Below are 15,864 nucleotides of genomic sequence, written 5' to 3'. Positions count from 1 at the left end.
AGTATTTTGTTTTTTATTTTTCATTCGTTAATCAATTTAGGTTGAAAATTTCGTATATATAATGAATGAGTTTTCATTGAAACAGTAGTTTTTTGGAAATAATCGAGGATGAAGCTGTCCTATTTGTTAGTTATATTTTTTGTTTCGATTTCCGGAAGGTAAGAAAGGCTATGACTTGACATTAAAAAAATTCCTGTTCTTCAGTAATCTTTTCATTTCATTATGTGTATTGAATTTTCAGATCATTTAATGTTTGAAGATGACATTTTATTTTCTTTCATATTGTGACTGATTGAAAAGTGGTTACTTTCCATCCATAGTGGGGAATTTTTTTTCCAAATTATATATATATATATATATATATATATATATATATATATATATATATATATATATATATATATATATATATATGATAAAAATACTTCTTTCTCACAGAAAGGGAGTTTCCTTAAAGTTTTATCTTTTACAAGGAAACAAAGTCGAATTTCTGACAGCGCATATAGCAAAATTCACGGACAGTCAGTTAAATGTTATGTTGATAACGATCATAGCTAGCCTTTATGAAGATCCGTCTAAATACCTCTCAGAGAGTCGATGTTAGAATCTCGACTGTTATATCAAAATATGTTATATGGTCTTGTGAAAGTGGTCATATTTATTCAATCAAAAACAATATGTCAAACCAGTGGAGACAACAGAATATCTAATTTAGAGCATGTTTTTAACAGTATTCCACAAGGATATGTACTGGGGCCTCTCCTATCCATAATTTTCATTAATGACCTTTCCTTTTAACTTCGGCTTCACAAATGAGTCATTCAGGCAGGCCGCAATCACGTAGAAACATTTAGGTTCACAATGCAATATCTACTGATATGAAAATAATCAAGGAGTGGGGTGATGCTAATTTGTTATCCTTCAATATAACTAAAACAAACATTTTAGCATTCAGATGTGCTCTTGATGACCTGTCATTTGGTGATAACTTAGTGATCAAGAACGAGACCCAATCTAAATTTCTAGGTATTCACATTGACAATATGTTCAAATTTATTGAACATATCAAATAACTTAAAAGTAAAATTTGTTCTGGATATTATGCAGTGAGAGTAACTTCAATAAATTTGCGAACCAAACCTGCCAGAACGCTATATTACGCCCTCGTTGAATCCCACCTACGTTATGGAATACCGTTTTGGGGAGTATGCAATTCATCAGTACTTAGTTGATCAAAAGATTTTAGACAGGCAAATTTGACCAACAAAATGTTCAGAATGAGAGTAAACACATTTTCAGCTGATAGACCCTATTGTAATTTGCAAGAGTTCTATAATGATAAATTTACGTGACAAAATGTGCACATTTGAATTTAGGTTATGTAAAATTTTTGTTTATATTCTTCTTTGGATATAAATGTTTGATTGGTACAGTGCTTGGTACAGTGGGTGTGTTTATTTATGTAATATTATAAAGAAGTATATATGTTTATATGTCTATTAAATAAGTGTTGATAATATTTTCAAACACAACATGTACACAACCATGTTGATACAAAATTTCGGCGTTGAACTATAGTGTTACAATGTAGGTTTTCACGGATGGTAGAATATGATGTGTTGTTTTTCCGGGTGTTCATCCGTATAAAAACACCACAAGAAGAACCTAACATCAGTTACACCTCTCGAAGCGAAGCAGTAACTCGTCTTGATAATACCATCTGAGATGATGGCGAAACGTCGACTATCGAATAGTACACAACGGATGAACACCCGGAAAAACAACACATCATATATATATATATATATATATATATATATATATAATATATATATATATATATTTCTGCCTTAGTGCGGCAAGCCGGTATGATTTTGAGATTCGAGAGTAGAGAGGACATCATTTCATCAAGGACTCCAATAATCAGAACAACCATCTTGACAGAGTTATCTGGATAGAGTTTGCGGAGTTCGAAGAGGAAATCTCGATATTTTATCCGTTTCTCCTCCTCTTTTCGGACGATATTCATCTCGCTAGGAGCTGAAAACTCCACGACAAATATCGTTTTGCTCTGGTGGTCGAGAAGGACTACATCAGGCTTATTAACTTGTATGAGCCTGAGGGTGGGGAACTAATAGTTCCAATAAATTCGGCACTTCTCGTTCCCCACAACGGATTCAATATCCCCCGGAGCGCAGGGCAACACCGGTGTCTCGTCAATACCGTGAGAGTGCCGTAGATGGTAATATAGCACTTTTAGGGCCGCGTTGTATCGATGGATATAGGCCGAGACCGCACATGCTGGACACGCTTATAGCAAGTGCATTAGGGTCTTAGGCGCCTCGCGGCAGGCCCTGCACTTCGTGTCAGGAACCTCTATACCCATCACGCGACTGCGGTAGACTGATGTGTTGAAAACACCATCTTGGCAAGCAATGATGAACCCCTCAGTTTCTGACTTCAACACACTCGACCTGAGGAAAGCGAACGTCAGGCGCTTTGATAACCCAAGGTCTCCAATGTTATTGAAGAAGACCCATTCATTGACTTATCCTTGTGCTTCCGCAGAAGTGAGGTGATCTCTGCGGCTTTTATATGAGCTTTTTGCTGAACGGGTTCCAACTCGGTGACAGAGTAGTGGTCACCTCGTTCAGTGTCGAAAACTATACCGAGTTCATCAGCTGCTTGGGCAGCTGCCCTGAAGAGAAATGCTGCAATTCCTGCTCTCTCATGGTCACGGACCATGCAGAGAAGGGGATCCGAACTGCTGACGACTTTACAGGCTGTATCCAGTACCATTCTGTCATGTAGACACTCCAAACTCAAAAGTCCACGGCCTCCCTGTTGTCGGGGGAAGTACAACCGTGGAACGGACGATTTGGGATGCAAACTCCTATAGAGTTGCATCATTTTTCGGGTCTTTACGTCGAGTTGATACAGCTCCTCCCGAGTCCACTTCACTATTATTATTATTATGTTGAGAAATTGTTTCACCGTCTCGCAAATTCAGCGTGAACGATGTATTGATATGGAGCAATGTTAGATAACAATGGATCCAATTAGAGTATGTTTTGTTTTAAGAAGTGTACATTTCAGGGTCATGCTAATCATCAAAATTGCCGTTCTTAGTCTGGGATAAATACAAACTAAATGAGAGAAGAACATGCGCAATATGTCCTTTCAGCTCTGACAAACTAATATCCACAAATTTCAGCGAATATGATATGGTTTCAACTAGATGGAACACAACCTCGTTACCATTTCAATGTTGGGCAGGCAGTACCTAAATTGAATTTCTCTAAGGGAGGCTAGGATCAATGGAATGACCAGCGCGATTCCCTAATCTGACGTCATCAGACTTTTTCTTATGAGGTCATGTCAAAAGTAGTACACTTTCAAAATGTATCTTCTTTTTCAGTGTGGGCGACGGTGACGATGAATTCGCCAACTACACAATAACTAAACGAATCCTTCCTAAACATATTGCAGTTGGAGTAGCAACTGCTGCTTATCAAATTGAGGGCGCCTGGAACCTTGACGGCAAAGGAGAGCAGGTATGGGATACATTCGCTCACGAGCATCCTGAAAGATTTGCAGGTAGAGCTAATGGTGATGTCGCCAGTGATTCTTATCACTTCTATAAGGAGGACGTGGCTGCAATGAAAGAAGTTGGAGTAAATTATTACAGGTAAGGAGTTGGGTTCAAATTAGGTTCACTCATGGACATTTTTCTAAATTGTTTCCAGGTTTTCGATTGCTTGGTCCAGGATTCTGCCTGACGGAACTGTTAACAACATAAATCAAGCGGGAGTAGACTATTACGTAAGAGTATTTAAGGAGCTTGAAGCTAACGGAATCGAAGCTATGGTCACTTTGTACCACTGGGATATACCAACAGCTCTGGAAAACCAAGGAGGTAATTTATTTGTCATTCCATATATTTTTCTGGTATCTCATGTCACACTTGACATAACTTCGGCTGCTCCATGCCAATTTGTCAAAGTTATTTCTCCGAAACCGCTGAATGATGAATAGAACGGCTCTAAAGATGCATCCAAACACGGTTTGTACAAATGTGCATATAACTCATTCAACGTTTCAATGTCAGTTAGGGCTAGTTCATGTTGGAACGAACATCGCATAAAAAGTGCGATTTAAAATGGCGTCGTGTTTATCGTAAAAAAGTTGAAAAAATTGAACTTTTTTGCGATATCCGCAAAATTTTATACGTCAACATGCAATTAGGTTATATTGCTAATTTATTTGACTGTGGTTTTTCAAGCCCATACATCAAAATTGAATCCGAAATGGACGAATGTGTCAGGTTGTTCAAATTATATCAACTTTACCGTATATATAAAGCTCCATTGAGAAAACCCCGTCGTTATGGCGTGAGAAATATTTTCAAAAACAGAAGAAAATATGGAGAATATCACAACCTTGTGGCTGAAATGAGAATTAGTGATTCAGAGAAATATTTCAACTATTTCAGGCTGACTCTCCCATTATTCAATAAATTATTGAATTTGGTTGGCCCTTTAGTACAGAAAATTCATTTTGCAAAAGAACCCCTCGCTCCTGCACTTGAGTTGGCAGTAACGTTAAGATAAGTGGTTTGAAGACACGCTCCTATTAAACAAAACTTGAGAAAATTGTTAGTCCTATTTTCTGATATAATGGGGTCTGGTCTTGAAAGTCGTAATTCGTATGAGTCGTATGCATCGACATAACCATGTCGGTGTTCGTATGCCATTATTCAGGTTTATGTAATAACATTTAAAATTCAACAATAAAATCCCTAGATATTGCCCGCTTCAACATGAACAGGGTATTTTGACAATTGGACCAAATTTGCGGAATCGCAAAAATATTATCGCCATCGTTCTAATATGAACTCGCCTTTATTGTATTTTGGCATGGAGCACCCAAGTTGTTCCGAGATAATCTGGAACATGATTCCCTTAAACGTCAAAAAAATCTCCTTATATGTTTTTTTTTTTTTCTAATATACTTTATTGTCTGAAGAATAAATTCTTATTGGCAAAGCCTTGTGCGAAATATAAATAACATATACATGAAATCACAAAAGTAAAATCACTAAAAGTAGGTTATAACATGAACTGAAAAGAGACATGTAAATAATAACAAACGTTCAGGATATAAGAACATGGCCAACAAAATGTAAATAAATCAATTTAAACTAAATTGAATGAAATGAAATCAATAAAATACCGTAGATATCACAGTTAGTCTTCTCAATTAAAATTATCATCATAGAATTCTGCTAAGCTATAATAAGGTCTCCCAGAGAGCAAGTCTTTCAACTCTTTCTTAAGAGCTCTAAGGTCATTTATGGTTCTTATAGCTTGAGGAAGGTGATTGAACATTTTAAGACCGTTGTAAATAATGGAATCTTTAACTAGCGACGAAGAAGGCAGCGGTAATTTAAAGCTGAATCTTTGCCTGGTTTGATACATTGGCGAGTCCAAGTTGTTAAACAATACCCTATTTTTGAAGACAAGGCAGATTGTCTCGTATATAAATTTTTTGTTCGTTATGATATCATAAAGTTCATAATGATTACACGTTGATGGTTAGCAGTTGCGATTCTAAAATTAAAAAAAATTGATATGTAGGTACTATCTACAACTTCCAATCTCAGAATTAATTTTCAGCATGCGTCATTGAAGTAATCCATCCATTGTTTCGATAACGTTTTTATGTGTGATTATCAATAAATCATTTCCATATTTTATTCTCAAGATATTCAAAGATTTATGGGAATTTTTATTAATATCAGAGTACTTCTAGTCTCTACCTGCATTATAGTATATTTTATGAGACAAGTGACATAAGTTTCCTGGTGTTTGGAAAAAGTGCTCATTTCACCTCGTTTAAACTTAGCAAACCACTCGTCAATGGTTGTTTTTCCTGTGAAAAGTCCGAATAATGTTTATCAAGCCAAACTTTGGCTTCAACAGTATTTCCTTTTGCCAAAAAACAATGCTGCATTAACACACTAGATTTCTTTTCATCCATTTTCTTCAAACTAAAAGAAATTTAAACACGTTCCTTTTGAAGGTTAGGGTTTAATAGACAGTTGAATTAACTTATCAATAAAGGTATACAGTTACTGTTTCTTAAATTTTGTTTTTGAAAGAATATACAGGGGGCTCTATAAACGTTCTCAACAATTATCTAGCCTATTAGTGGGTATGTCAATCCTCAATTTTTTTTAGAGATGAAAAATGAGCTGTTACCTTATATAAGTACAGGTATCTGGGGCGAAAGTAAAATATAAATCGAACGTAAAATTTGTTTCTATTTAATTGATTTTGATGATATCTTCAGTAATGCTTCCGCCGTCTAATACTGTAAGCAAATTACTAGAATACCGTTACTAAATGCCATGGCACTATCGGTTCATCATAGTGCCATAGTAAAAATCAACCAGTATAAGTCCACTTTCACTTCTTTCAAGATATCCCACTGGTTGTATTATTGTACTGTGATAGTACATTAATGTAGGCTCGTCGAAAAATGAATAGAAACCCTGGTGTTCAACCCATTCGCTATTGTTTTTGTTGGAAATGCAATGAGGGCAGTGCAAAAGTGTAATTACAATAAGCCTGAGTTACTTCTAAACGTTATATTGAACATATCAATAATTTATATATATTATGATGAACTTTTATCTGACAGTCATTCATATACATACAAAATGTCAAACAATAACTGAAAATAAATAATTGATGTACAATACAGGGTGTGTTGCATTTTCAATTACCAACAGTTTTGTCTAAAACCCAACTTTGTTTACATGTTGATAAATGGAGCAAAAATCGAAATCTGTCGCTCGTATTTTATTCAGATCTTAAATTTATGAAACATAATTTGAAAGATACTCAACCCAATATCTTCTATCGGTGAGATAGTTATCGAAGTGCTTGAAATGTAAATAACATTGAAAATTGAAGTACCAATTGTCAAACAGCGTCACTTTTAAGTGAACTCTATGAATGGGAGGCTGAAACTTATAGGATCTCCATTATTTCTTCATTGGCGTAGGTCGGGAGGTTTTGACAAAATATTTTACATGGGCACCGTATGTGTTTACACCAAGGATATTTTATGCCTCTTGGCTCATCAATACTAGTAAAGCGACATTAGAAATGAGCATGTTAGGCAGCCTAACCTGTTGAAATAGATATCCCTAATTATCTTTTGTACATTGTTCCAACTGAAATACATTACTTCTTCATTTATCTCAGGTTGGCTGAATCCCAAAGTTGTAGACTGGTTTGTGGACTACGCCCGTCTCTGCTACAAACTTTTCGGCAAATATGTGAAGTCTTGGGTAACCATCAACGAACCTAAGCAGATTTGTCACAGTGGATACGGCAATGGAGGATTTGCACCGGCAAAACCATCTCCCGGAATAGGCGAATACGTTTGCGCTAGACATGTTCTGCTTGCACACGCGAAAGCTTGGAGGGTTTTTGATAGAGAGTTCAGAGCCACCTTGAAGAGTGAGTTGTTGATGTTTATCCTTACATTACTCATATATATGGTTAACAATTTCAGGCAGAAACACCATCGTCATCGATTCTGATTGGTACGAACCTACTTCGTATAGTGAAGCAGATGCTGTTGCTGCCGAAACAAAACGACAATTTGTGGTAAGGGTATAATTCTTTATAGAATGAGTATTTTCATTTTTAAACAAAAACCAACCATTGAAACTTATAAAATAATTTTTTTTTGTTTTTCAGTACGGCATGTACGCTAATCCCGTCATTAAAGGAAACTGGCCACAAGTAATGATTGATAACATTGCCAGATTTAGCAAGGCGCAGGGCTTCAACGAATCTCGCTTGCCACCATTTTCAGAGGAAGAAGTAGCGTTAATCAAGGATACCTACGATTTCATAGCTCTCAATCATTATACCTCGTACATGGTCAGTGCAATTACCGATCCGAATCACGTTGGCGGTGTTAATTGGGATGAGGACTCTGGTGTAAAATCCTACCAAAAATCATCTTGGGGGACTGCTGCAGCTGGATGGTTCAAGGTATAAACAAAGTATCTAGTCCTGAAATTTTGCTGAAAATAAAATGAATTTGAATTCTGGTTCATTCCCTAGAAATGAATGTTTCCAGCGGGAGGATCGAAATTGTACGCCCCACGTTGGGCGCCACTATAATTATATATTCTTCCTTTTATGAGTCTTCTCAAGTAATTTCACGTCAAATATCAAATAGCATCTATAAAACGTTATCTTTATTGAAGATAAACGATACTGAGCATAACATTAGATACAACAATTTCCCTAGTTCGGATTTCCGTAGTCTATCTAATATGATATGACATGATTTGAAATCTCTGAAAGAACAAATGAAATTAAAAAACTAAAATAAATAACTAAAAATAACAATTCTATTAAGCAATGAAACGTGAAATAGAATTACAAATTGAATTAAAAAACAATCTCAAACATTTCGATTATTATCGTTTCGAATATTAATAATTATCATAAATTGAAGAAGGAACTGAAAGTTTTCATCAGAAATCATTATGATCCATTGCAGGATATCTTTGAAAATGTTTAAGCTAAATTACCTGCTCTCTCTTTCTCTCTCTCTTATTTCCTCACTATAGCCATCATTCTCCAACTGCGGTTTTTAACCTAGTGAGGTGGATAGTATTATGTAACCAAACGACCTATTTTAGTTTTTTCTTTTTTTGTATTTATTTTATTATACATTATATAACACACCTTATATCAGTCTGTAGCCACGACACAAGCCTAGTTTAGGTGGCTACAGATTGTGTAATATATGGTTATATGATAAGACATTTGAATTGTAAATCGTAATTGAATTGAATTGTAAATCGCACGGAAAACAAATCATGTAACTGAATAATTGATTGACATGAAAATTGAATAAAATTACTTACTTACTAAAAATTACTTACTTACTTGTTAGTTTCCACAATGGGGAATGTTTCTCCTGACGAAAATCAAGTAGTTTTCATAAAAGAGCTCTAAAACAACGCATTTTAAACTTATCATTTCAACCTTTTTCTTTATAAAATTATTTAAATACTTAAAAAAAGATAAATGGAACAATGCATTCAACATTTGAAGGGATTCGTTTTTATTTCACCATTTGGCAACATTGGTTATAGCTAATAAAGGACAATGCATCTGTTACCTGTATGAGACAAAAAAAAATGACATATTTCAGAGGCGTGCTGTTCTGTTTACTTATGTTCCGAGTTCTGAGACATTCTGTGACATATGACATTTTGTGCGCCTAACCTATCTTCCACTATATAAATAAAACAACTGTTGTTTATGTGGCTTGTAGAGGTGGTATTGAACTATAATTTATATTTCGCCCTAATTTTTGATTTATAAGGATAATTTTCCTTTTTTAAAGTAGAATATCTAAGTAAGTATTGGCGCTGTTGCCAATATGTGAATTAGAAACAAATCCCTTTAAAAATTAAAACCCAACATTTGAAACATCAATTTGAATACTTTTCGAAGTGAATTTGAAAAACTCATGAATTAAACTTAACTTTATTTTGTTCAAACTTGCATTTGCTGTAATAACCCAAATTGAGGAACATTCCCCATTGTTTTCGAGTGATGACTGGACCACAGAATAGCATACTGTGGTCCAGTCATCCTATAATAGGTGCCAGGCGTTGTCTGGCGTGTCTAGCCATTCCGATTCTCTGCCGTACGTGAGACTGAAATATTAATTTCCTGTCTAAGATGACCCCCTGGTATGTCGCTTTGTTGGTCCACGGAATCTCTTGTCCGTTGAAGAGGACGTTGCCTTCTGGTTGTACAAACCTGCGAGTGAACAGTATCGCCTGACTCTTGTCAGGGTTTATACTGATCTTTCACAGGTTGGCCCACTCCTGTAATCTGTCTGTCTGTTGCTGCAAATATTTGGTGACATGCGCTTGGCTGGTAGATCTCGCCAGCAGGGCCGTGTCGTCCACGTAGAGGGCCAACTTGTTAAAGTTGTTCTCTGGTTTGGGCACGTCCGCTGTGTATACGGAGAAGAGGTGTGGCGAAAGGACTGCTCCTTGCGGGTCCCCTGCTTTCAGTAGTCGAATTGTTGATAATTCGTCTCCAACTCTGCAACGGCATCGCCTGTCTGCTAGAGAAGACTGAATTAATTTTGTGTATCCAAAATCGCTCATCTTGGCCTGTAGTCCGTCATGCCAAGCTCTGTCGAACGCATTGGAGACGTCTAAGAAGATAGCTCCGGTGTTTTATCCTTTGCCGAGGTTGAAGCCTTCGGTCGCGAAGTCTACTACCCTCAGGACTTTTAGTTCTGCTGAGTGTTCTGATCTAAAACCGAATTGTTCATCTCTTCAAGATGACACGCTCCGCCACTTTGCTTATGGAAGGCAGTAAGCTAATTGGCCTGTGATTATCTGGGAACAGGTGGTTCTTCTTGGGCTTCGGTATGTGGATAACCGTTGCCTCTTTGAACGGGTACCGGAAGTGCTGCAATCTGAGTATAGCATTTATGATGTTGGTTATGGCTGCTACAGCCTTGCGCGGTAGGACTTTCAGTGCCCGTTTGTTATGTGGTCCGGGTCTGGTGCTTTCCGAGTGGATAGACCGTTTTTTCGCTCGTATAAAGGTTTCCATGTCATACTCAATGGCGGACATCCGATGTTTCGAAATAAGACACGTGTCTTATTGCCTCTTCAGCACCAATCTGGATAATATTACGAGATAAAGCACTTAATTCTATTTAAATCTACTCTGATGTCATCGGCATCGATGACAATACGTAATGTCATTCACTTGCTCATTTGATTCAAACCCATCCATTGGAAAAAGTTCAAATTGAAAGGGGTATACTTTTAGAGGTTATTGTTTGGGAAAAAAGGGTTTTCGATTTCTACTTCTGCATCATTAACAAAAAAAAATGTTGGAATCTTCCAAATAATATATTCCTGTCGATATTTCTGATAGAAAACAGTCTTTATATTTCTTCACAGGTCCTTATACTTCATCAAAATGTTTATATCATTCAATATCGAATGAATGCTATGAGATTACATACAATAATCAAAATAATATATCTTTCAAGATTTTCCCTCAGACTCTAAATATTCATAATATATTGTTTAACGTTTCTACCCGTGGGTTTATCAATAATTGACTACAGTGTACAATAATCAAACTAAACTTTATTTCACTGATAATATAACAAAACATTTCAACTAAAACTTCAACTAGTATTCAAATGTCTATCGCTCTGCACCGCACTGAGTCGGACTTCTATCGAAATCGGTAGCGTTATTCTCGCTACATCTAGAACGGCAGCGAATATCGAACATTCGCGCGCTCTTAGCTACGTCACAATTGGTTTATGTCTACCAGTGGCGGCCGGCGTTATTTCATTTAGGGCACGATTTACAACAATATTTTTTAAAGTCACCTTTCACAAACAAGTGGTGTTGGGATCACGAATTATCAGCTATTTTTCAATACAGATTCACTAAGCTTCATCAGTTTGAATCCAAAACCAGTAGTTTTCCCAATCACTAGAACTGCAATACTCTTCTTGACACGCGTTTCATCAACCAAGTTGGCGTCTTCAGGAAATAAAGAAAACTATGGTACAATTCCATAATAGTAGGCACTAAATTCTCAGAAATATTATTGCATTAAAACGAAAACATTGTTGTCAAGGTTGTGATTATATTTTATCATGATTTTCCCTCGTCTGTTTAGTACAATTTCCGTAAGCCACTGCAGTTTAAGCCAAAAACGTCAGTCATTTCTGAGAATCAAGTGCCTAGGTACTATTTTGGAATTATACATTCTTGGTTGTCAGTCAAAGTTTGAATTGATTTAAGACTTTCGTTAATGAATACCATGGAACATTTTCTGTATTTTTTCAGATAGTACCATGGGGTTTCGGAAAACTTTTGAGATGGGTCAAGGAAACATATGGCGATAAAGAAATCGTAATCACTGAGAATGGTGTTTCAGACACCACTGGCACTTTGCGGGACCAGCACAGAATCGATTATCTGAGAGTAAGTAACTTCAAATTATTCAAGAAACACTTTATTGTGAGATTTTTACTGAACAGTTTTACAAAAACGCAACACGTGTTTCGCCATACCTCCCCGAAATAAAATCTACATATTTAATGTTTCTACAATTTGAAGTAGCGAAATTTCAAATACCTTAGTTTTACCTAGCCAATTAATAATAAATAAATGTGTACCTGGGCACCGTACATAAGTAAACAGAAGTAAATGCAATCCCTTCGGCTTCTTTGATGTTTCGGGTCGAGATTTTATTTTTTGTTGGCATGTGGCGGGGCAGGAGGGTGTCGACTAAGAGCTGTTGTGCACTTCTGCACGAGGTTCGATCAAAAAATATGTGACCATGATCTGACTTCATCATTGCTACGAGGAGCTCCCAATAAATGTCTCATATGATTGTGAACTGTTTAGGAATTGATAAAAAATAAGACAAGGTGGTGAAATAAACGTATATTTTATACAGTAAGATTATACAATTCAGGACAAAAACTAATGCCAATATATTTTAAAGGTTTTTTAAAATGATGAGTTTTTGATTTTTTTCTTAACATTTGTTTTCAAATTTCTATTGACAAATTTCAAAGTATAATGAATTCTTACCCTTGTGAAAAGAGAAAATAAATAATCCAAAGGAAAATTATCACGAGGGTGAGAAATGTTGATTTTTGAAAACATTGTTTTGAGTTGGTTTCCTATGCAATCAGTGGTACATAAATTGTTGAAATGATTAAGAAATTCTGTCTCTAGATGAATGATACATTGTAAAAATGAATCTGGAGGCACATATAAACTTCCAAACTGTTTAGCTACTGTATTACTATATGCCTTGAAATGACAATATACATTTGTTTCATTCAGTGTGGTAGTAGCCGCCGCGGCAAAATTTGTACATACTTCACATGAATGTTTCCTTAAACATTTTCTCAAAAGATATCCACAAACATAGCCCAAGCTGTTGCCTTCTGGAGTGGCTAGAGTTCTATATAATCATTTATCTCTACTCTCAAAGGTTTATAGAGATTTTTTGGAACTTCCACATGAATCTTCATTCTATTTATGTCTGCATCTGTAATACTAGATAGAATCTCGTATCTTCCAGACAGTTAGTTCCTTCTGCCTGTGTGAAATACTGAAGAGTAAATGTGTTTTTGAAAGCTCTGGTAATTTGAATAGGAGTTGGGTTTCTGGCATTTCCACAAGTATTTCTAAGTTGACCAAAATAATTTTCCACACAGCCCTGATTCATATTCCTCGTCAATATGTAGGAGTGTCCTTCACTATGTAGGTTTTCCCAAATCTCATTTGTCCAGTCGTGTTTTTCCTTTTTTGATATTACAGTTAATTTACTGAAAAATATTTTCATTTCTTTCAGAAAATCAATTTGTTTTGATGGTTCAAAAAAAGGTTTACTGAAATCTTTCACATCGTCAAATCTATTTGAATTTAAAATATCAAACACTTTATCCATTTTTTCAATGAATGTAGCCGTTCCTATTGTTGCTGATGGTATCTGATTGAAACTGGCATATTAGGTATTCATCGCTGTAGCTACCGAATGACTGAAAACTTGACTGGCTAATTTAACCTTCATCCTACGAAAGTTAGTTGGAAATAAATGAGAATCATTAAGTTTGGGTGCTAGTCTATATTGCTTTTCCTTATCCAAGTTGTAAAGTTGTTCAAGATGACTTTTGTTCGTTGTATATTCACAAATTTCAAAAAGTCATCGAAAAAATGATTTCTGCCACATTTCAGCAGTACCTTCAAAAAAGTGAAATTTATTAGCAACACGATTTTAATTTTTTTTTCAGTCTTACATGAGCCATATGGTGGATGCGATTTATGATGGCGGAGTGAATGTAACTTCTTACACGGTTTGGAGTATAATCGATAATTTTGAATGGACACAGGGTTTTGGGTGAGTATGATTGTGAAAAAAATTCAAAGAATTTGTCAGAAGCCTCTAGGAAAACAACTACTTCCGTGGATGAAACCGAACCAGATATTGAACTACATCTGAGAAACGTTTGCGTATTATTCTTCATTTTTTTGTTTCATTTTGTAATCATTTGCAGACCAGCACTGATAAGGAGTAATTACTCCAAAACCAGTCTCTGAGTAATCATCTGATTGAGTTCAATAAATTTGTAACATCTGCAAGGATAACCTGAATGAAGAACATTGAATAATATCATTTATATCATTAGGAGATGATGAATAAGGGAGTTGTTTTTTGATGTGAAGAATGTTTTATTCTGAATTTTTTTCAGTCGATTAAAAGTAATTATTTTTACTCAGCCGTAGTAAAAATGGCTTGAGAACATTGAGAACAGCCGATTTTTCAAGTTCTTGATAAGAGAACTACTCAAAATTATTAGTATTGTAACAAATTGAAGAATTAACTGTCTTAAACAAATTTATTTCCAACAATATTTTACTAACTAGTTTATTTACAGCACTTAGCAACTAACGCTTAATTTATTTCCACTATTCGAATTCCTTGTTTAACCGCTCGATTCACTTTCTGAATTCCCCCTTGGGTTGGGAAGCCGGGCTTATATATCGGTAACGATCATTTCTAGAAATCTGTAGTCGGTTCTTTTCTAGAGTTTTACCGGAGGTTGCCGACTGCATACTTTTTGCGGTGACGTCATGTGTTTGTTCGCTGGCCGGCATATCGGTCAGAGGCGGCTTCTCCCATCGGACATAACTCAGTCGTGTCTGCGTAAAGTCTGGGTCGGTGTACGACATATGTTTATGCAATTTACTTTTAAACTCCATCACTAGATGAATATGGTCCTAATTGAATAAGCCTCGAATAATCTAACAGACTTATTTCTACACATCTACTGCACATCTTCAGGAAGGGGCTTCTCACCGGCCATGACTCTGTCTGGACAGCAGTATGAACTATTTCTTTTTCTGTCGCTTTTTAGGTTGTCAAAAAAATGTCTGAGCTCAGTGGCTTTCGGAATAAACGTAACGGTTTCCTTCACATGCTATTATAGATTTAGTAAATTCAGATTTTCATTCTGTGAACGATTGTAATTGATTGACCGAATTAGAATTTCATTCTTAAAAAGTTATTTGAAAAATATATTTTATTTTACAGTGCCAAACTGGGCTTGTACTATGTGAACATGAGCGACCCATTGAGGCCAAGGATAGCGAAAGATTCTTCGAGGTATTTGGCGAAAGTGATAAAAACAAGATGTTTGTTGGATTCTTGCTGAGTTTATACGAAATTCTCACTAACTCATGATCCAAAAGTGTACTGCTTTCATTAAATATGTATTACATTCTCTTTGTTGCACTTTATCACCCCTCCCACAATAATTTCAAATTATGTATTAATACTTGTGTTAAAGATATTCCCTGTCTGTCCTATAACTTTTTTCTGGAGAATTCCCATTAGAAATACTACATTATTTTACAAGAATATAGTTCTCGATGCTGGCTGTTGATCAGACAATCACAAAGGTGGTAATTTATCTCCTTCTTCAAAACTTTTCACATATAGTCAGTGGGCATACAATTAGTTCAGGACAGTCTCAACTCCTTACACTGTAGGTTAATGGACTGACACCTATCAGAAAACAACTACTCCCCTGGCTAATACCACGAAGGGCGTTGGGTTATATCCGACAGGTGTCAGTGCGGGATTCCCCACTGAAGTTATTCCTGCATATGATGTTGACGATACAACTGCGGCAATAAATTTTTAATTATTCTAACACACTTGCAGACCGGTTTCGGGCTGTTTGGCC

General features: G+C 35.9%; 1 protein-coding gene across 1 annotated transcript; it reads left to right on the top strand.

Moving 5' to 3' along the window:
• LOC111508210 (cytosolic beta-glucosidase) lies at positions 1–15,399 on the top strand. Its single transcript, XM_023163648.2, has 9 exons — positions 1–158; positions 3,419–3,688; positions 3,747–3,916; positions 7,272–7,529; positions 7,585–7,679; positions 7,773–8,072; positions 11,945–12,082; positions 13,909–14,015; positions 15,210–15,399. Exons 1-9 carry the CDS (start codon positions 109–111, stop codon positions 15,328–15,330), a joined length of 1,509 nt encoding a protein of 502 aa, XP_023019416.1. The 5' UTR covers positions 1–108; the 3' UTR covers positions 15,331–15,399.
• Positions 15,400–15,864: the final 465 nt, after the last annotated feature.

The sequence above is a fragment of the Leptinotarsa decemlineata genome, unplaced genomic scaffold (genome assembly GCF_025532065.1).
Source record: "Leptinotarsa decemlineata unplaced genomic scaffold, Ldec_3_MD MMD2_tig00026282_RagTag_RagTag, whole genome shotgun sequence".
In the NCBI taxonomy this organism is placed as follows: domain Eukaryota; kingdom Metazoa; phylum Arthropoda; class Insecta; order Coleoptera; family Chrysomelidae; genus Leptinotarsa; species Leptinotarsa decemlineata.
The sequence above is the reverse complement of the archived record's forward strand: the minus strand, read 5'-3'. Positions and strand labels throughout refer to the sequence as shown.